The sequence below is a fragment of the Petaurus breviceps genome, unplaced genomic scaffold (genome assembly GCF_028583685.1).
Source record: "Petaurus breviceps papuanus isolate PSGF00001 unplaced genomic scaffold, PetGlider_PUasm1.0 90919, whole genome shotgun sequence".
NCBI lineage: Eukaryota > Metazoa > Chordata > Mammalia > Diprotodontia > Petauridae > Petaurus > Petaurus breviceps.
In genome coordinates, this window is record NW_027187378.1 from 21,071,389 (window position 1) to 21,094,524 (window position 23,136).

The window sequence follows — 23,136 nt, forward strand, 5'->3', positions numbered from 1 at the left end:
AGTGACTTTTATGAGCACTGTAATGATAACTGGATGTCATCCCCAATAACTTTTGGGAGTTTTCTTTTTCTTTTAGTCTGTAAGAATCATATATACTTAAAGGGAAATACACATTAGAATTAGTCCTGTCCTAATATACTTGTTCACTTTTTAATTAATGCATAATTTTACCCACATTTTCTTTTTTAAGTCTTTTAGGGGTTATCTCCTTCCGATAACAAATAGCTCTATAATTATTCATCAGCTTATTATTTCCTATCTATCATTTGGGTCACTGAATAAATAAAGAAGTGGGGAATTTCACTGGCTGTTCACATTACCAAACATCCAACCTATTTTTCTAGCACTGCTTGAATTCATTTGGATGGACTAACAGTAAGTTCATATTAAAATTAAAGTATATGGGGCAAGCTTTACATAGTAGTTATAAGTATCTTTGATATGTTCAGTTATAATAATTGCTATCTATCAGTTTAAGTAGTCACATGTTTTGGTCCAAAAGAACAGCAATGTTATGGTACTTTGGGATCCACTGCTGCTTAATCTTCCCTCTATTTCTTCAGAAGCAGTCTGGAGAAGAGGAAAATGGGAGCATTTAGTAATTCCTGAATGCCACAGAGTCAATTATTAGGGCACATAAGATCAAAGGTAGCTAGCAGCTGATTCCTTTATTCCCTTTTAAAAATGTTTAACTTACAAAAACAGTTCTAAAAGGAGAAGGGAGTCATCTATGATCTTTTAAAAATATCATATAGACTAATACAGGAAATTTGGGAAAGCCAATGGTTGACCCTCTCCCTAATCCTGATAACAGTTGAGTAAAGACTTCTTGCCACACACAGAAATTTAAGCATTAGCCTCAATGGCTATTTTGTAGCTACTGAAGCTTAGAAATATCTTGAGAATACCCTGGAAGAACATTGCTTGTTAGATGATAATAATAAAATTATTCACAATAAGGCAATTTATAAAGCACTTTCCTTATAATTTTGTAAGTATCTGAGGACTTGGGTTCAAATATTGGTCCTACTTACTACCTGTGCGTCCTTGGCAAAGTCATAACCTTTCTGGGTCCCAGAGATCTCATTTGTAAAATCAGGATGTTAGACTCTGATGATCTTTAAGATCTCTTTCAGTTCTAAATCCTATAACATCAGTAGGTAGGTAGTCAAAATATCATTATTGATATTTTACAAATGAAGAAACTGCAACTCAGAGAGATTAGCTGACTTAAGTTCATACAACAAGTAGCTGGCAGAACTGAAATATGAATCTAAATCCTTTGACTCCCAAGTCCAGTGCTCTGAAGCAGTAGTTAAAAAACTGTAATTCTTGGAGGGAAGTTTCAGCATCATTCTTTAGTAGTGTAACTTCTAAGAGCAGCCACAAACACTTTACTGGTACTGTACCAGAGAAGTGTAAATGATGGCACCAGAAACAATTTAGATTTTGGCAAGTTGCTAGACTATTAGATGATGTCTTTAAATAAGGAAGGTTGGAGGAAAAATAAAAGATGGTATCAGCCATATTATCATATTGCCAGACATTTGAAAGACATGTTTGTAATTTCATGAAAAAGTTTTTATCTCCATATTAGAATGCCTGACATCTTCCAAGCTAGCACTTCTGCATAAAAATCATGGGAGAAACAGTATAGGGAGAAATAGAAAAAACAAAACCAAGGCTGAAATTGAAAGGACAAGATTATTAATTAAAATGAAAAAATAAAACTAAGAACTTAACATCTGTTCAATTAGTGAACTATTAGATATAAGGATCATGTGGAGAGCAGAGAAGGTGGTTTCATTTTACAAGAGAATCAGATCTTTGTTTGAAAGCCTTGTATTGTGCTAGGTTTGGAATTGACTTACTTCTTCCCAATTTTGTGTGCTAAATCCACAGTAGGCTTTACAACTATTTCAAAGAGAGATGGAATTTTCTTAAATTCGTCAGAAAGATCTCCTTGAAAATTATCTTCTGATTCTGAAAATGAAAAATGTTCTGGTGGGGTTGGCAAAAGGCCAACTCCTGGAGGTGGTTTAGGAAGAGGAGCAATGCCACGCCTTCTAAGTTCTTCTAACTCTCTTTCATCTTCATTTTGTGGTTCTTCTTCAGTATTCAAGACCTAAAAGAAAAACTGCATCATTATTTTTGTGCAACTAAACCTATCATGAAAACAAATTCCTGATGAGGGTATTATTTGACCTCTGAACAATTCCTAATGCTCTATTATTCATACTAAATATATTATCATCTTATATTGCTCCACTCCCTCTCTCCTGAGTCCTTCCCTTCAGTCCACAAATATGTTCAGATAGCTCCATTATCTTAAACAAAAACAAAAAAACTTTTCCTTAATTTCTCACTGTCTTCCCTTAAGCTATCATCTCTTTTCTATCAGATTCCTGTAAAGAAGAGTACTTGCTGTCTCTACCACTGACTCGATCCCTTGTAATCTGCTCTCAATCTTTACTACTCTAGTGAATTTTCTCATGGTCACCAAATTCCCTATCATCTTTTTATCTGTTAACTTTTTTGAACTCAGCATCATATAATTCTGTGGATCATGCCATTACCTTGAAAGCCTTTCCTTCTTTTGGCTTCCTTGGTATTGTACTCTCATGGTTAATTTCCATTTTTAACCAACACTTTTTGCCTCTTTTGCTGGATTCTCACCTTCCTCTCATGAAAATCCATTAAAACGTATTTTCCTTAAGGTATTTACTGTCTTTGGTCTTCTTTTCTCTCTATTATTATCTCCCATGGATTTAATAATTACCTTCATGTAGATGACTCCTAAATCTATATTTTGACTTCTTAAATTCTCCCTAGAGAGCCAAAATCATATTTTTAACTGCCTGCTGTAAACTTCTATCTCTATGTCCCATTTACAATTAAAACGGTATGTCCAAAACAGAACTAATTATTTTCCTCCCTAAACATGATCCTACCTCTAGTTTTTCTATTTCTAGCAATGATGCCTTCACTTCCCCAATCGCAAAATTTTAGAATTGTCTTTGGATCTTTCTTCTCTCCCTCATCCCACACATCGAAACAGTTGCCAAGGCTTAGCAATCCTACTTCCTCAATTTCTCTTGTATCTGGCCTTTCATTTCTACTCCCACAATAACCACCCTTGTTTGGGTGCTTACTTTTTCTTTCTTGTAGTATTGCAACAGACTCTTAACTAGTCTTTCTGCCTCCATTTTATCCTTTCTACAATCCATCTTCCACATTGCTGTCTGACTAATTTTGATGCATCTCTATTAAAAACTTTCAATGGCTCCCTACTATCTAATTTATAAAGTATAAACTCCTGATGTCAGAATCTAAATGCCCTTCACAATCCAGTTCAATTATCTTATCTCATACAACCAATCTTTATAGCTTTTACATGCCAACCAACTAGGATTACTCTGCCCTCCCCCATTTTTATTCTTCCCTCTCCTATCTCCATGGCTTTGTATTATACTCTCTCCCCTTACCTTTTTTTTTTTTTTAAGCAATTGGGGTTAAGTAACTTGCTCAAGGTTGCATGGCCAGTTATTTCTGGGTGTGGTGCTAAGTATCAGAGCCCGGATTCAATCCCAGGTCATCCCGACTCTGGGGCCGGTGCTCTTACTCACTGTGCCACCTGGCCGTTTGAGAACAGGGCTTATGCCATATCTATCAATATATCCCAGTACCTAGTACAATATCTTGTTCATAGTAGGAACTTAACACATATTGACAGAACTGATACATCAAATATTTACTGAATCATTCCTTTCTATTTCAATTTGCTTTCAAATACCAGAAGTATGATATTACTTAGACCTCTAATATCGAATTACCTAAAAATGTCAGGTCTTTTTTATTAACTGCCTAATACATGCATAATCCAATGGAACTCTGAGCCATGATGATGGTAATAATGCACACTTATATATAAATGTGTCTGCTTAACCAATGAAACAGTAGTGGATATTTTATTACTTTCATTTTACAGATAAGAAATTAAGGTTCACTGTCAGAAAATCAGTAATAATGATGGTAATTCTTGAAATCGTGTATCCAGAATTAATAATTAATTTTAAAGCACCAGAGGGTTGATGACTATAATGATACATCATAGCTCAAGATTTACAATCTGTTCAAAATTATGAAATTCAGTGAAGAACTGGAAATTTCCAATAGTTTCCTCCTCTCTTAAAGAATTTTCCTGGAGAAGGGAAACAATTTTTAATTTATAAAATTTTTCTTAAAACAATTTAGCATTTTGTCAAACTATCAACAAAAGCACAATAAACTTATTTCAATTTGGACCAAATTCAATTCAACTGAACAAATATTCATTAAATACCTATTCTGTGCATTCTGGGAAAATAATGACAAAAAAAGAGAGTCCTTGACCTTATGGAGCTTACATTCTACTGATGGAAAACGACATGTACACAGATAAATAAATACAAAATTATTTAATAAATGAAATAACACAATTAAGGAATGAGAAAATATTTCATGGAGAAGTGACATCTAAACTGTACTTAATTAGCTTAAATTATTAAAGGGATTTAATGTTTCTGAAAAACAGATAAGGAAGGAGTACATTTCAGGGATATGCTAAAGTACGAAGGGAGAAAAGAGAATGTCAAATCCAGAGAAATGGTAGTTTAGTTTGGTTAAAATATACATGAAGGAAAGTGATATAAAATAAGAATGGAAAGGGAGGCAGGAGTCAGATTACAGAGAGCCTTAAAATCTAGGATGAAGAATTTGTTATTTTATCCTAAAGGCAGTCAGAAGTTACTGGAGATTTTTTGAACAGGGGTTGATGATATGGTCAAACCTGTGCCTTAGAAAAATTATTCTGGAAACTTTGTGGATGACAAATTAGAGACTGAAATCAGAGAGACCAATTAGGAGGCTTTAAAAGAGTCATAATGTGATAGGGCATGATGTGATAAGGGCCTAAACAAGGATTTTAGTCATGTGAATGAAGAGAAGGAGATATCTGTGCCAAATAATGAGGGTTGAATTACAATAAATTAACTGATGTGAGAGTTGTGGTAGTAAAATAAATGGGATATGAGAAGTGACTAAATATGAGGAGTTGAGGAAGAGGGAAAAATCTAGGATGACTCCATCAGAATGAAACCAGATACCAGTAGAATGTTGATCTTCAAAAGAAATAATTGGAAGGTGGAGTAGATTTATGGGAAGGAAGATAAGTTCTGTTTCAGAAATGTTGAATTTGATATGTCAAAGGGAAATCCAAGAGAAATGTCCTGTGATAAAGGTTTGGAATTCAGTAAAGATATCAGAGTTGGAAATAGAAATCTGGAAATCATTTGTATAGATATGATAACCCATGAGAGTGGGTAGATCATTAAGCAAGAAGTCATATAGAGGGAAAGGAATGCAGGATATTTTGGGGGGAATGTTTGGGGACAGTTAGAGATGGATAATGGATGACTGAAAAAAGGAGAATGAAAAGGAAGGAAAGGTCAGAGAGGTAGGAAGGGATCAGTGTTATGGAAGTCAGGGAGGAAAAAGGATTTTAGAAAAAGTGATACTTAGCTGTCCAAAATTAGCAGAGGTCAGGGGAATGAAGACTAGAAAAGTCCATTATATCTAGTGGTTAAAAGGCCACTGATAACTTCTGAGGGAGGAATTTTAATAAAGCAGTGGAATCTGAAGCCAGATTACAAAAGGTTGAGAATTGAGTGGATGGTGAGAATGTGGAAGCAATATGTATAGTCTTTTCCCATGAATATCAATCAATCAATAAACTTTTATTTAAGCACCTACTATTTGGCAGTTACTTTGCTAAGCACTGGGGATACAAAATGAGGCAAAAGTTAGTCTCTGCCTGCAATCCAATGGGGGAGCTCACAATCCAATGGGGGAGTCAACAAGCAAAGAAATATATACAAAGAAAACTATATATATAGGATAAATAAGAAATTATTAACAGAGGGAAAGCACTAGAATGAAGAGGGGTTCGGAAAAGATAGGATTTTATCTGGAACTTTAAGGAACTCAGGGAAGGCAGTAGGCAGAGATGAGCAGGGAGGGCATTTTAGGCATGGGAGACAAGCAGAGAAAATACTCAGAGGTAAGAGATGAATTATCTTGTCAACAGAATAGCCAGGAGGTCAATCACTGGATCGAAGAGTACATGGTAAGGAGTAAGGTATAAAAAGACTGGAAAGGTAGGATGGGGCCAGGTTACAAAGGGCTTTGAATGCCAAGCAGAGGACTTTGTACTTGATCCTGGAGACAATATGAAGCCATTGGAATTTACTGAGGAGAGGGGTGACATGGTCAGACCTGTGTTTTTAGGAAAATCACTTTGGTGGCTGAATAGGAGGGTTGAACTGGAGTGGTGAGAGACTTGAAGGCAGACCACCAACAGGTACTGTAATAGTCTAGGCATGAGATGATGAGGGTGTGTACTATAGTGATGGTAAAGTCAGAGGAGAGATAGGGGCATATCTGACAGATGCTTGATAGATTTATATTTGACAGAGTTTGAAAACAGCTTGGATATCAGGGGTAAGAGACCATGAGGAATCCAGAATGACATCTAGGTTGCGAGCCTGAGAGAATACAGTAATAGAGAAGGTAGGAGGGAGGGAGGGTTTAGGGAGAAAGATAATGATTTCAGTTTTGAAAAAGTTCAGTTTAAGATGTCTACTGAACATCCAGTTTGAGATGTCTGAGAAACAGTTAGAAATATGGAACTGGAAGTCAGCAGAGAAGTTGGGGTAGAATAGGTAGATTTGGAATCATCACCATAGAGAAGGTAATTAAAGACATGTAAGCTAATGAGAGCATCAAGTAAAGTTGTACAGAGGGAAAAAAGAAGAGGGCCCAGGACTGAGGCTTGTGGGACAACTATGGTTAAATGGTGTGAGCTAAATGAGGATCCAGCAAAGGCGATTGAGAGGAAGGGATCAGATAGGCAGAAAAAGAACCAGGAGAAAGTGGTGTCCTGATAACCTAAGGTGAAAAGAATATCAAGAGAGGAGAGAGTGATCGACAGTGTCAGAGGCTGCAGAGAGGTAAAGAGAATGAGAATTGAGAAAAAGCCACTGGATTTGACAACTGAGAGATCATAAAATAATAAAGCAGTGGAAGGGAAAAGAAATTTAAGATGATAGTCTTGAGGGGATGGTAGGGTAAAATGAAAGCTCTGTTTAAAGATGAGAAATACTGGGGCATGTTTTAGGAAATAAGGAAGGAGTCAGTAGATAAGGAGAGATTGAAGATGAAAAAGAAGAAAAAGCTCCCAAAGATGATGAGAAGGGAAAGGATTAAGGGCCAAGTTACAGAAGATGATCTTGGCAGGGAGGAGGGCTACTTCTTCCTCAGAAACTGAAGAAAAGGAAAGGTGAAGCTATAGAAAAGTTTGAAGAAGCTCAATAAAAAAGGAGGCAGTCTTCTGGGGATGAGGGGAGTAGGGTTAGTGGGAATGTTTTAAGAAGAAAGTCCAGAATTTATACTGCTGGGTTTATAATGGAGAGTGAATCAAGGAAGAATAAAAAGATATTCTGCAGGAATAAGGGTCAGATTATTAGTAGATAATGTGAACTGGATAAGCAAAAAATATAGTCAGGCAAACCTATTTTAATTAGATAAATAAAACACACATATTACAATCTTAGGCAAAAATTTTTCCCCATAATTAAGACTATAATCTTGTGTTGCCAACATTTGTCAATTTCTCTGTACAGAATAAGTACTTGTTTGACTGATAAATCACTTTCTTTATAAAAAAAATGCAGCTTAAAAAGTAAGGGTTTCAGTCAAATCAAGCTAAGGGAATGTACTAAGAATTACAGTATATACATACTACTTACTTTGTCCAGAAGTTCTTTTGTTTCTTTAGTGAGAGGAGCATGGGAAAATTTGCACTTATCTCCTTGGTAACATTTTGCTCCCGTGTGATAAAATTTGCAAGGAAATTCATGTAAAAATAGTATTAAGGAAGAGATCAAGTTGAAGTCTTACTCCAGTATTTTAAGACCACTTCACTGACTGAAGACTTGTTGTTACTCCTATACACTGATTTTTATGAAATTATAATACTACATATCTATCTGGGTATTATTCTTAAATATTTACATAATTTTTTCTTATTTGATCCTTATAACAACCAGGTTGGGAGGGAAGGTATTATTATTTCATTGTTTAATATTTAAGGAGTCTGAGAATGATAAATCAACTGATTTGGCCAAGGTCACACAGATAATGAAATAGTAAGAACAGAATTTGAACTTATATCTTAAACCTTCCTCAGTTTAAGTATTTCTTAGAAAAGATGACTAAACATACATTTTTTTCTAGATGAAACATTTAACTTAAATTTTGAATGTTCATATATTTCTAAAATAAAGTGTTAAAAACCACATTTTTGTAAGCTTTTGTTGGCTACAACATGATTCATAACTATATTTTATATAAATGCAATATTTATGGATATAGTATTTCACAAAGTAACTTTCCCAGTCATTGAGTAATTAAAAAAAAACTTGGGGTGGCTAGGTTGCGCAATGAATAGAGCACTGGCCCTGGAGTCAGAAGGACCTCAGTTAAAATCTGACCCCAGACATTTAACACTTACTAGCTGTGTGACCTTGGGCAAGTCACTTAACCCCAACTGCCCTCCAAAAAAAAAAAGCTATATTCAATGACTATTTTTTTTAAAAAGACTGTTTCCCCCTCCCTCTTACCACTCCATCCTTAACTTTTTAGTTTTCTTTTTTGTGTAAAGGATATTATGCATATAAATGCAATTCTCTCCTTTGGTGCAATATCCCTGTATATAAAATTTGCAGATTTCCTTTTTTTTCTCCAACTCTGCATCATGATCAAATTTACACTGGTCTCCCTGTATGCAAGAGAAAGAAAAACTATTTTGAAAATTGAGTACCTTAATTATGACATTATAATAAAATCTCAATAATACTCCAATAATCGGTTACTAATAGTACAAAAAGTTGATTAAAACCTCAAAAAGAATAGGTGGCAGCCAATTCATAAAGCTAAATTTCATAAACTGTCTTACTGCTATTTTCTGCAAACTATATATATGAATATCAGCATATAGCATTTCCATATAAGGTTTAGCATTGTGAAAGATTAGTTTTACTGCAACAATAAAATAGTATTTACTAAGAATTCCCTAATAGGGCACATCTCTTAAAATAAAATGAAAGAGTACAGACTGGCAAAAAAAAATGATACTTTAAAAATTTAATAATTATGTAGAAATTTAAACAGAAATATAAGTACTTTTAAATGAAATATTTACCTTAATACATCTCCCCTCGAGAAAGTATTTACAAATCTGTTTTCCTTTATGTTCTACTGTATGCTGGTTTATGAATTCTTGACTCATATTCACCCATTTTTTCACAGGTTTACCATCCTATAATAAAAAAATTCCATTTAAAACTACAAATGATATGTTGAACTACTGAACTTTTCTTTAAAAAAAAAATGTGTCTACATGGTCCAAGAAAGCAGGAGGCGTTCAGTATTTAGAATAATTATTTACTTAGTATGAATTGTGAAACAAAAATAAGCAGCATAGGAAATTCTGACTCTACACTTACTGAATTAGGGAGAAAGAAATTTCTTGTAATTAACTTATTTTTAACAGAGTTAATATAAAGAATTCTACTTTCATAATTTGATGGGTTGGTGATTTTATCAGTATTGGTACTTTCTCCACCAATATATTCTGAAACCACTCCATACCTTCTTATTCCATTTTATTTTGTTTTGGAATCCTCCGTAAAGAATCCATTCAACCACTGTAGTTCTTCTTTCTTATTCTTTTACTATCTTTTGAGAAAAATATGACATGGCTCACTTTCTTTGTGCTTCACATAATACCTGGCACATAGTAAAACCTTAATAAATGCTTACTGACTGACTTGATTCTTAAACTACTAGAGGCAGTTAGGTGATACAATAGATAGAATGCTGGACATGTAGTCATCTAAACTTGGGTTCAATCCAGCCTCAGATACTTATTAGCTGTAGGAACCTGAGCAAGTGATTTAACCTGTCTGCTTCAGTTTCCTCATCTATAAAATAAGCAAAATAATAGCTCCTACCTCCTACTAACCTCTAATTTAGTTTCCTCATTAGTAAAATGAAGATAGAATAGTACCTGCCTCAAAGAGTTGTAGTGAGAATCAAATGAGAGAATATTTGTAAAGCACTCTGAAAACCTTACAGTGCTGTATAAATGCTATTATTTCTTGAGCATATAATCATTAATATATTTCAAAGTCAAATAATACTTATTTATCTATATTTCTATAGTTACTTGGGTTGTAGAAATTTTAATTCTGAGATCCTATTGCTTCATAGCCTACAGTAATACAGCACTGCTCAAAGAATACTGCTATTAAAGAGATGGACTTATGAGGCACTGAGTAACTTGAGACTGAAGGAACTAAACCATTTCCAAATGGAATCACTTTTATTCCTTCTCCCAGCTCATTATGCAACCATAGCATTTATTACATCTATATAAATATATATGCACACACATATGTATATTTGATAAAATGTTTGTTTCTATCAATCTAAGCAATATGTATTTCTCCAATATGGAAAGTTAGACCAATTACATTATTGTGAATTTCACTGGGGAAGGTTTTGTAGCATTCTGGGGATCAGTGCAATTATCAGGATGCTGTATGTGAATAGGAGCAAAATTTTTTGTAAAGAGAGACCATGTAATATAGAATGTTGGAACTGAAGTTGGAGAACATGGCCTTAGCTCCGACACTTACTAGTTATTTACATTATCATGGGTAAGTCACCTCACATCATTAAAATTCGAGTTTCCTCAACTTACCTAAATATCTTTTAGGACTGTTGTAAGGAAAGTACTTTTGAAGTCTTAATGTTTTAATAAATGAGTTATTACTTTATGTACTCCACATAGTACATCATTCATGACATGGGAAAAACATATATATACATATGAATATACACATAGTTAATATACTTTTGCACAGCGTCTGGTACATAATAGGCAATTATTAAATGTTTACTGATTGATAAAATATTCAAATGATCACTGAACAAAGTTAGTTCCCAAGTTCTGTCCATCATGAAGTCTTACACAGTTCAGATGTATATGCAAGAGACACCTTGCTATGGAAAGCCCTTATTTTCTCATCAAATGTTATCTTCAACCTCAAAAATACACTGGCACATCTATTTTTTACATTTCTCAGTTAGCTGATTTTATGCTATAAAATACTGCCTTTCAAACCTCCCATTTCCTTCTTATGTTTTCATCAAGGAGATACTCAATGTTGCAAAGACCACTCTCATTTTATAGAAATGAGAAAGCAGGTATGTAGATCATTAGTTACTGATGTCTTCTAAGTTGACATTTTTAAGGTTTATAATCTTTTCCCTTTTGGAATCTTCTTTTCTTTGAGTTATCTTGAGAATTGATCCATAAGTATCTTTAAAATTTTGTTGCCTTTAGAATGAATATTTTCTTGGTCATTGTGCTTGGTCTGGTCTATCTTTTCAAATGCCATTGCTATTTCCTCACATGGTACATACATGAGGTAATGAAGTGGTAGAATTCAAATATGGTAGTTTCACTGTTGTTGGTGAGACTAAATTACTACAAACACAGTGGCAGATATCTTCTATTGCCTATCTGTTGTCTTACTGGTTTCATCTACAAATGATCTCAGGATAATTTAGCTTAGTTGGATTTCAAATCAAGTTCTTTTGGGGCTCTTTTTCTCAATAACTTTTTTTTTACAAGCAGTACTGCTTATAATCTTCTATTCATCCCTGTGGAGTTGTGAAAATAAGACTATTTAATCATTCAGTAAGCATTTATCAAGTGTCTATCACATGCTAGGCACTGTGCTAAGCACTGGGTATATAAAGACAAAAATGAAATAGTCCCTGCTCTCAAGGAGCTTACATTCTAATGAGGAGGACAAGTAAGATTAAGAAGTGACCATTAGATGTGACAATTAAAAGACTGTTGGTGACCATCTGAGTTGAGGGATGAGGTATATGCCCTTGGTTGCCACATCTCTACTGAGCAAAAAGATTAAATGTTTTTGTGGGCTGAAGTACTTTTTGTTGTTTTTTTTTTTTCTGGCTTCTTCCTTGTAGCAACTATTTCATGCTTCACATCTGGTAAACTTCAGAAAATTATAATTAGAAACAATGTCTTTCCATTTTAAACTCTCCATTTTTTAGAGTCTGTTACTTGTATAAAGAGGTTGAATTGGAGCTGCTGTTATATACATTACCTTCTCATGTTTAAATTTTCTTCCAATTTGGCATTTACTTTTTAGAGTTTGCTCTAACTAGAAGATAATTTTAATGATGATATTCTGAAATGATGGTTACATTTATAACCAGCTGCTTCTTATCTTGATATCTGATAAATTTCTTTTGTTATTCTGTCACCTGTCATTCCACATATCCAGTGTCCAGTTAAAGTATTCATGATATATAAATGTAAAGCTTTTTGATAGGTTACAATCCTTTGACCTCTATTAATCTTTGATCCAGAATGTTATTTTCCAACAAAGCTTCTATTGTAATTCCTTGTGCCCACTTATGCCTTGAAGTTATCAAGTATTAATAAAAAAGACTTGGTTTGGAGGAGCTTGTCAAATTCCACATGTAACATCTTAATTTCATCTCCTACAATGGATGTTGGTACATATCACTGTAATTACCTAAAATTACCTTAATACTTGTTTATGCTCATCATAAGCAGTGATCAATGGGATAAGCAAGTATTCCAAAAAGTCATGTTTTTTATTACTTTGGGCAACTAACTCTTCTAACTTCTTTATTTGCCTTTGCGGGGAGTCATTTCCATTTACCTGGTTTTTGTTATATCTTCTGGTTCAGTTTGTAACAAGAATGTAAACATGAATAATGTTGTTGATATAGTTGACAGTAAAGGTTCAATACATATTTGCCTTTTGATCAAATTTTGCTTTAGCTTTAAAGATGTATTTAGTTCCTTGATTCCCCAGGAGATGGCAGCACCATGACAAAGGCACATATTGCCAAAAACAACAAAAAACCAATAGTAATAACCTTCCAAACACTTTTATACTAATGGTTTTTAGAACAAAACTAATGCTATGTATCACTCCCTCTAACTAAAAAAAAAATTTTTTTTTACTCCAGAAATTCAAAAGGATCTAGATTAATGTCTTCTGGCTCTGGGTACAAAGAATAGGGAATTTTCAAATTAATATTTGTGCTATGAAGCTACTTATATATTTAGACCAAAATATAGGTCTTAGTTCTTTACTCCTGCAGTGATTTATAGGACTAAAGATTTAGAGCTGGAAAGGAATTTAATAGTCATTTAGTTTAAACTCTTCATTTTATAGAAGAAGAAACTGAGACCAAGAGTTTAACTAACCAGACCTAGGACATGAAGGAAGTAAATGGCAAAACAAATTCAAATTCAAGCCTTTTATCTGCAAATCCAGCATTCTTGACATTGTTTCAGTGACTAAAAGATTCTGTCAGAAGTAGTTTTAACCCATATGCCTTCATGTGACCAGAATAGTTAATTTATGAATGCAAACCTTTAGTCTTCTACCTAGTACACTTGGCCATTGTTCAAAACAAAAATATAAAAATATGTTGAAAAAATAAAAAGAAAAGAGAGAAAATAGTGAATATATAGTAAATAAAATGAACAAAATGGTGAATATAGTGGATAAAATTCTAACATACAGAATTTATAAGGAACTGAAACAAACTTACAAAAGTAATACACATTTCTTAATGGATAACTTTAAAATAATATGAAGAGAAAAATTTCGAGAAAAACATAAAATGTTAAAAATTATTCTGAAATTGTTCATACTCAATCTGAGGAATAATTAAAAAAATAAACCTTTATCATCTTACAGCTATAACATTGGTTTAAAATAGTAACTTTAAATGTTGGCAGTGCTACTGAATGTTGGTTGGGCTATTTCAATGAAAAAAAGTGATTTAAGGGACAATATGATGAAGAGGTTGCTGGGAGGGCTTGTTTCTATACTTTTGTACTTGAAGTTTATCATTATGATGCTAACAGGATCCATACTTTCTCATTCTCTTTTAGATTCCATCCCAAAAGTTCTTCTATGACAGAGGCTTTAGTATGTCTTTCCCAATCATTCCATTTGAGAAGGGAAGAAAAACCAAGGTAAAAGGGTTTTTTAGTTTTGATTTCAAATATAGGATAGGGATAAACACTAGACCTGTGGCTTCACTGGTATAGGCAACTCCTATGTGAGGAAATTCCCTATACCAATACAAGCCAGCAGGTCCTCTGAGATTTATATTCTTACAAAGCTACCTAGAGCACTTAGAAATTCAATGACTTGCCAGGTTCCCACAGCAAGTAAATGTCAGGGGCAGAACTTGAACCCAGGTATTTTTGTTTTCAAGGGCAGGCTTCCATCCACCATGCCATACTGCCTTCTCAATTATACTTAGCTAGAAGTGTTATATCCCCTTCAATTTAGAAGTCCACTATAATACTTTACCTGATGAAAACAAAACTAAAATAAAATATAATTTCCTTTTTATTTCATTTATGGTCTTTCATGTTGCTGTGTGACTTAAAATATTAACACGTGTTTGCCTTAAGAAGAGCTTTTGGAAAGAACTCAGCACCTCTTCTTTTTTACATGTATATTTTTATTACCTCTTGAAAGCCATCTGTTCCAGAAAAAGCATTAGGTCCTTTACTGCCTCTCCCTCTGCCACGCTCTTTGCGCTTTAGTTTCTTCGGCATACCACGTCCACGACAAACACTAAAACTTTTACTCCTCTGCTCAACTAAAAAAAAATTGTCTGTTTTAAGTGCAAAAGAAAAACAGTACACACATTTCTTAGTAGCAGAATCTTCAAAATAATCTATGATTCATAGTGCATTCTTCATTTTTTTATATTACTGCATATACAAGAACAATACAACGGCATTTTGCTTCAAGAAAAGCTGATGAACAAAAATACATTTACAGAACAGTTACATTAGAGGGAGGTGATTAATGATACAAAATAATTTTCTTTACATAAGATTAACTATAATATTCTCCTGAAACCCTAAGTTTTGCAGTTCACTTATAATAGTATTTACAAGAGTCTGATTGACACAGAACTTTTCAGGATCATATTATTTTTACATGAAAAAAAGGGATAGTAAAAAATTTTAAGTAGCAAATTCAGTTTTTCCTCATTTTCTCCCCCAATTTAAAAAAGTTGTTTACAGGAATTAACCTTTAAATTCATTTGATATGTTAAACAGCAGCAGATCTTTGAAGGAAGAGCTAAGAGAGAACAGAGCAAAACAAAGTAAGAGGAATAATTCATAAAATTGAGGAAAGGTGAGTTTGATTTATCAGTTAAGGCTAACTGTTACTTACAGATTGCTCTTTAAGATTGAAAGTTACAGAATAGTTGTAAAGCTACATAAATATTGGCACTTTCCTCACCATGAATTCTTTATACCAATGAAATTCAGATTCAGACCAAAACGCTTTTATCATCATTCAAAGGTTAATGGCCCAAAATCTCATATTAGATACTCACTTCATGCTCCATAAATTAACAAGAATATATTCACATAAAAAGAAAGATAATTCTCTTATTTAGAAATAATGTGCATAGATTAATTTATTAATATATAGTAAGAAAAAAGGCAGGCTAGTAGCATTAAGTTTAACTAACTCTATTAAAAAACTATATTAGGCCATCTCCTAATTGGAAAAGAAAAACCCAAACTACTGTCTCATTATATCTCTCTTCTTGGAATCCATATTTGGATTAGATCCAAAGACCCACCTCCTTGATTCTGTTACAGAAAAGTACTTCTGAAAGATTTTGGTTTTAATTTTATACTTACCTGGCTGAACTCCTTTCATTCCTTGTTTTTTCCCTGATTCCTTATGAAATGGTGATCCTAAAGCAGGGTTTGAGGTTTCTTTAGCTTGTCTGTATTGTTTAAGCTGATCAGCAAAATCTTCTTCTGTTTCCGGATTGTAGTTATCAAAGTTGTCATCGCTGTAGTTACTGTACTCGTCATAATCTTTACTTTTTGATTTTTTATTATGTTGACCTTTCTGTGATATCATGTAGTTTCCCGATAAATGTCCATGCTATATGAAAAGGACAATAACAATTTTCAGCTTTAATTTTCAGTTAAATATAGCGCATTCTAATAATTTGTTTCCCCTTTCCAATGAGGATGAGGAGAGGCGATAAGTACTAACTAATCCTGCTTATTTTTGCTTATCAATCATACTACCCAAAAGTAATTCCAAATTACTAAATTGTATTCCTTACAAAGTCATGATGTAGGAGAATACATGTCAATCAATTAGTCATCAACAGTTAAGCATCTACTATGTATCAGTATTGTGCTAGATGCTTGGGACAGAAATAGAATAAATGAAATAACTATTATTCAGAAAGCCTATAAAGTTATAATAGACCTTATAGATCATCAAGTACCAACCCCCTCACTTTACCAAAAAAAATCCCACAGGTAAAAAAAAACAACAACCCAGCCAGCTGGTATCTGACCATAAAAATATATGATTACTCATACTGTAGCATCTATTTTTCACCTGTGATCACTGGCAAGGTGTACACAGGGATACTTAAAATCGACAGGATCATATTCCTTCTATGAGATAATACAATGAGTATTTTCAAAATGAGAACAGAGTAGCACAAGAATAAAACATGTGACAAGTTTATAATTTATAGAAATTCACAAATGTTATGTTTAAAGAGATTATATTCTATATATGGATTAACGATTTTATTTACAAAAATAAAATACATGCATTTGAGCCTACCAGAAAAAGTTAATAAATAACAACTTTCTAGGAATGAACAGTTCTTTCTGGTGGTCCACTGATACTTTAAGATTATTTAAAATATTCAGGGCTAATTTTATTATTTCTGAATTAAGTGCTAGTCTATCAGCTTGGGGGAAATTAATATGTTAGGCTTCAAAGTTTAACACTAATGGAATCAAGTCTTAATGACTAAAGTCAACGAAATACATAATAATAATAACAGCTAACATTTATAGGATGCTTACTATGTAATAGGTACTGTGCTGAGTGCTTTACAAACATCTGGGGAGGTAGGTGCTATTAATACCCCCATTTTACAGTTCAGGAAACTGAGGCAAAGGTTAAGTGATTTGCCCTGGGTTATAAAGCTAGTAAGTGTCTGAGCCTGGAACTGAAATCAGGTCTTGTGGGCTCCAGAAATCTATCCACTGTGCCAGCTAGCTATCTCCAATCTCATTTTTCATTAAGATGAGAAACAATTTCAAATAAATATTGCTTGAAGGAACTGTCAATGGCTCATCTTAAAATTAATCAAGCAACTAATAAGCACTTATTAAGCATTTACTTTGTATCAGACACTGTTAAAGAATTAGAGAGGGGTGGCTAGGTGGTGCAGTGAATAGAGTACCAGCCCTGAAGTCCAGAGGACCTGAGTTCAAATTCAGCCTCAGACACTTAACACTTACTAGCTGTGTGACCATGGGCAAGTCACTTAACCCCAATTGTCCTGCATTCCCCCCTCCAGAAAAAAAAATTATAAAATCACAAAATTTTAGAAAAGAAAGGAAAGGAACATTAGAGATGTGGGACCACCTTCTACATCTTAATTATCTTGGTTTGATATTACAAAAATATTGCCTTAGAGTATGCTAAAAATTCATGAATGGCACTAAATTTAACAAAATGCATTAAAAAATTAAAATTTATTTAAAAAATTTACAACCATGGTTGAAGACAATGTTTCATTTCTAGTAAAGCTGTATCAATAACCACATCACATATGCATGGCTTTGCTTTAAAACGGTATTTACAGGCATAGGTTTTCTGCATAGCATATAAAGAGTAGAAATCTTTTCATGTATGTTAAAAAAGGAGGAAAAAAGTCAAGATAGACACACCAAACTAACTTCATTTCCTATTCTACTAGTGTAAGGGAATGCTGCAGATTCTTTACGTAGAATTTAGCAAACTATTCAACAAAATCCTTAATGCTATTCTTACAGAAAATTAGAAAACTGTAGCATCAACAACTGTTTAGTTAGGAAGATTCAAAACTTTTTGAATGGCTGGACCTAAGGAGTCCTAATTAAAGATTTGGTACCAATTTCAAAAGAAGTTTCTAGTGGATAGTTTCAGGGTCCCATCCTAATCAGCAATTTTGTTAATCACTGGAATAAAAATATAGACAGTATATACATCCAATGCGTAGAGAGCTAAAAGACTACAAGAATGGTGGGAGAAATCTAATAAGCTGAAATATAAAGTACACTTACATTTTAAAAAATCAACCTTCTATGTACATGTACAAGGTAGAAGACACATGGCTAGAGAACAGTTTTCCTGAAAAAGATCTGAATACTTTGGTGGGCTGCATACTTAATATGAATCAACAGCATAATATGGTAGCCAAAAATTTTCATATCATCTTAGGCTACATTAAGAGAGGCAAAGTGACTAGGGTTAAAGAAATTATTTTTACAATCGTACTATGTTCAGTTCTGGGCACTGTATTTAGGGAAGAGACTGATAAGCCATAAAGTATTCAGAAGAAAGCAGATTAGGCCTAAAGATCATGTCAAATGACAATCAACTGGAAAAATCAGTACATTTCTCTTACAGAAGAGACAACTTGAGGGATGAAGGGAATACAACTGTTCAAATATTTGAAGAACTTTTACATGGAAAATGGATTAAATTTATTTTGTTTGGTCCAAATGGCAGAACTTGCCGCAAAGAGTTGAAGTTGCAAAGAAAAAGATTTAGGTTTGATATAAAGAGAAATTTCCTTAAAATTAGAACTATTAAAAAGTGGAATGGCCAAGCCTCAGGAACTAATAGTGTTTGCTGGAGGAATATCACTGGAAGCAATAAAAGGTTGAAGACTTTTTGATTGAAAAGAAATTATTTGTTGGTCATGTTGTTGAGTAGACTCTTGTTCAGACAGAAGTTGAACCATATGCTCTCAGAGGTCCTTTCCAACTCTCGGGATTCAGCGATACTTTAAGAAATTGGGTCATGGTTCAGAGAGAATCACTACTAGGTTTATATTCCAAAGAAACCAGGAATATGAAAAGGAACCATATGTTTGTTCACCATGTCTGACTCTTCATGACCACATTTGGGGTTTTCTAGGTTAAGATACTGGAGTAGTTTGTCGTATTTCCTTTGGCAGGTCATTTTACAGGTGAGGAAACTGAGGTAAACAGGGTTAACTGACTTGCCTAGGGTCACATAATTAGTGTCTGAGGTCAGTGAGGTCAGATTTGAATATAGGAAGATAAGTCTTCCTAACAATAAGCCCAACCTATATATACAACCATTGTACCACCTAGCTGCCCCAACTCATATGTACAAAAATATATTTATAACAACTCCTTGTGTGTGTGTGTGTATGTGTTTGTGAGTATGTGATGGCAAAGAACTAGAAACTAAGAGAATGCCCATTAATTTGGGACTGGCTGAACAAATCATAGTATGTTGGTATTATGGTATGTGTTCTAAGATATGATGAAGGGGAAGGTTTCAGAGAAACCTAGGAAGACTTGCATGAACTGACTGATGCTGAGTAAAGTGAGCAGAATAGGAAGAACAATATATAAAATAACAATATTATAAAGAAAAACAATGAAAGACCTAAGAATTCTGATCATCACAATGATCAAGGTTGAGTCTAAAGGACTAATGATGAAACATGTTGCCTACCTCCTGACAGAGAGGTGATGGATTCAGCGTACAGAGTGAGGAATATTTAGGGACATGGACAATACAGGAATTTGTTTTGCTTGAATACACATATTTGTTACAAGGATTTTGTTTTTTTCTTCCTTTTTTAATGCTGAAATAGAGGAGAAAGGGAAAAGGGACAAATTTTTCATTGAACAAAAATAAAATTAGGCTTTTTCCCCCCACAAAAAAGGAAAGTTGGGACCCAGAAAACTGAAGAGATTTACCCTAAGTTATGCATATAGTAAGGTATCAGAGCTGATATGGGTTCAAATCCAACCTCAAATACTTAGCTGTACGAACCCTAGGCAACTCACTAAATTGCTCTCAGCCTCAGTTTCCTAATCTATAAAAAGGTGATAATAATGGCTTACTCACAGAGTTGTTGTGAGGATCAAACAAAATAATCTATGCAGGAAAAAAAAAAAGAAACGGAGTCATGAATTTGTGTGGTTTTACCTCTAATGAAATTGCTTAAGATAGATCAACAATAACTGACTACTTGGGTCTATCTGAAGATCTGTTAAAAGTATCTAAATTTCCATGAGAAAAAGTCTTTCTACTAATGTTTAATGTTATATTTTAACACTTTATGAATTTAAAGATTTAATATATTACTAACTTTATACATCTTTATCAGAGACTTAGTTGTCCATCATAAGTATAGGTTACTAACAACTAACTATCCATTTGCAGGCTTCCTTCCTATCTATGTGCTAGCTTGACCCCAAAATTCACATCTTATCTTCTCTCTATTTACAAACCTAATATTAACCTTCTAGCTTTTCCAGATTTTCTAGTCTTCCAATACAAAAAACCTTCTTAGTAGCTCCCTCACATATGCAGATGATTACACTGTGGTATCGTTGGAAAAAAAAGCTAGACCTGTAGTCAAGAAAATTGTTGTTCAGTGGCTTTCAATTGTGTCCAACTCTCTGTGACCCCATTTGTGTCTAGCTGCCTTGGCAAGAAATGCCTGGGTTTATATTTTGGCTCTGACATGACTAGTTGTGTGTTCCTGGACAAATCATTAACCACTAAGATTTAATTTCCTCATCTATAAACTAGGTATTATCTACCTCATAGGGCTGTTGTGAATAAAAGAGATAATATATATAAAATCCTTTGCAAATCTTCAAGTATAATATAAAAGTGAGTTTTAACATAATGAGATTCTAAATCTTCTTCTCTTATAAAGCCCCTGGAATGCAGATTTCAACTCAGCCTATGATTATGCTTGGACCACCTGCAATTATGTTTAAATGATTACTATACTTGAGTGAGGAACTTTTTTCAGGATTAGTTCTAGCTCTGCACATATATGAGGTCACAATATATAATCAAGGCCTGGCCTGTGGGAAGTGGCTGAGGGGGGATGTCAGGGAGGATGGGCTGGGGGGAGGAAGATGACCGCGGCTACTACATCAACGGCAGGATCTATGCGGGGAACCTCCCGGTGGACGTGAGGGAGAAAGACCTGGAGGACCTGTTCTGCAAGTATGGCCGCATCCGGGACATCGAGCTCAAGAGCCGCCAGGGCCAGGCGCCCTTCGCCTTTGTGAGCTTCGAGGATCGCAGGGATGCAGAAGATGTTATTTATGGAAGGAATGGTTATGATTAGGGCCAGTGCCGGCTTTGTGTGGAGTTACCCAGGAATCCTGCGGGTGGAGGGCCCCGTGGGAGGACTGGACCACCGACAAATAGATCTGAATTTCTAGTTCTTGTCTCAAGCCTTCCTCCCTCAGGCAGCTGGCAGGATTTGAAGGATCACATGCGAGAAGAGCTGGGGGTGTGCATTATGCAGATGTGCAGAAAGATGGCATGGGGGTAGTTGAGTTCCTCCACAAGGAAGATATGATAATATAAGATAATATCCCTGCGTAGACTGGACGACTCCAAATTCCGTTCTCATGAGGGTGAAACTTCCTATATCAGAGTTTATCCAGAAAGAAGCACCAGCTACATTTACTCCCGGTCCCGGTCAGGGACAAGGGGTCGTGATTCTCCATACCAAAGCAGGAGCTCCCCATACTACACCTCTTCCTTTGCACCATACTGAAACCGCTTATGGTTTTTTTTTTTGTTGTTCTTTTTTTGTTTTTGTTTTTTTTACTGTGAACTGAGTTGCTCTCTGCTTGGAATCTACATTCCAAATTGACTTAGTGTCTTAGGAATTTTTTTAATAACTTTTTTTTAAAGGAAAAATGATATAGTACAACTACATACATATAGTTTCTACCAGCACCATATTGGCAGTTGAGATATTTTAAACTGCTGAAATTGTGGTTTTGGTTTAGAAGTTGCATATTTCCCCTTCCTTCCCCAATTATGGAGAAAAATCAGTGCCGTGTCATGGTGGGTTAGTCTGCACAGACACTATATATAGGAATCAGCCCGTTCTGTTTAGAAATACATTTCTAAAGTTTAATAATTAAAAAAAAATATATATATATATATAATAAAGTATGTGGGAGCATACCTAGTTTACAGATTCCCATTACTAGGCTAAAAAAGGCAGTTTTCATTGAACACCCAACTAATGTAGTTTTCATAAACATATAAAAGATCAGCATCTCCATGTTTATGTAAGGAGCAATTATGGAGAAAGATTATTTACTAATGATTACCACTGAAAACAATCTGGCCTGGACAGTAAAACATTTAAAGGGCATAGGCAGTCTTTCACAAACATTCAGATCTATCACTATACTACAGTATGTTACAGGGAAATCTACTACAAATATTTTTAAAAGGAAAAAAAAAACCCAAAACAAAAGAAAAACTTTTCAGTTACTGTTTCTTGCTGCCTCTTCTGAGTCCAAACAAGATAATCATCTTAAAATATGGGGCATGCTACTTCTGTAGCTATGAAGCAGAACTTAAGAGCTTATAAAATAGCACTTTGTCTAGTATAAACTCCTGTGAAATGAATAGGACGGAAGGTCTTCAACTGAGTATGGGAAAGAGCTGCTAGTTAACTATTTACATCTAACTTCTGGTACTACTTTTACATATTTTTCTAGCATTTCTAGCATTCCCCAAAGGGCAATCAAATTGTGTATACCCTTTTAACAGTAATTATACAAACAATAATAGAAAATCTATTTTCTAAAAGAGCCTAAAGATCCATTTTTAAAATTCATAAACAAAAAAAAAGATGAAAATGGAATTGCTGAGGTCTAAAAATGATAATTTTTTTCATTCTCAATGATACAGCTATATAAAGAAAAAAGAAGAAAACGAGGCTGGACAATCAAAAAAAGAAAGGAAAGAAGTTGAAAATAAGTTTGAAGTAGGTCACAAATCACAA

The 23,136-nt window shown here is 34.2% G+C and overlaps 1 protein-coding gene and 1 pseudogene across 1 annotated transcript in view; one reads left to right on the forward strand and one right to left on the reverse strand.

The window, feature by feature from the left end:
• ZC3H6 (zinc finger CCCH-type containing 6) overlaps positions 1 to 23,136 on the reverse strand; it is a 176,732-nt gene that overhangs the window by 20,882 nt on the left and 132,714 nt on the right. Inside the window, exons 7-12 of the mRNA XM_069075962.1 lie at positions 15,923 to 16,175; positions 14,723 to 14,856; positions 9,299 to 9,415; positions 8,762 to 8,875; positions 7,845 to 7,952; positions 1,872 to 2,125 (exon numbers count right to left, since the gene is read on the reverse strand). Coding sequence (XP_068932063.1) covers positions 1,872 to 2,125; positions 7,845 to 7,952; positions 8,762 to 8,875; positions 9,299 to 9,415; positions 14,723 to 14,856; positions 15,923 to 16,175 — 980 coding nt within the window. The remainder of the gene's footprint in view (positions 1 to 1,871; positions 2,126 to 7,844; positions 7,953 to 8,761; positions 8,876 to 9,298; positions 9,416 to 14,722; positions 14,857 to 15,922; positions 16,176 to 23,136) is intronic.
• On the forward strand, positions 20,070 to 21,984 carry LOC138151799 (serine/arginine-rich splicing factor 9 pseudogene; annotated as a pseudogene).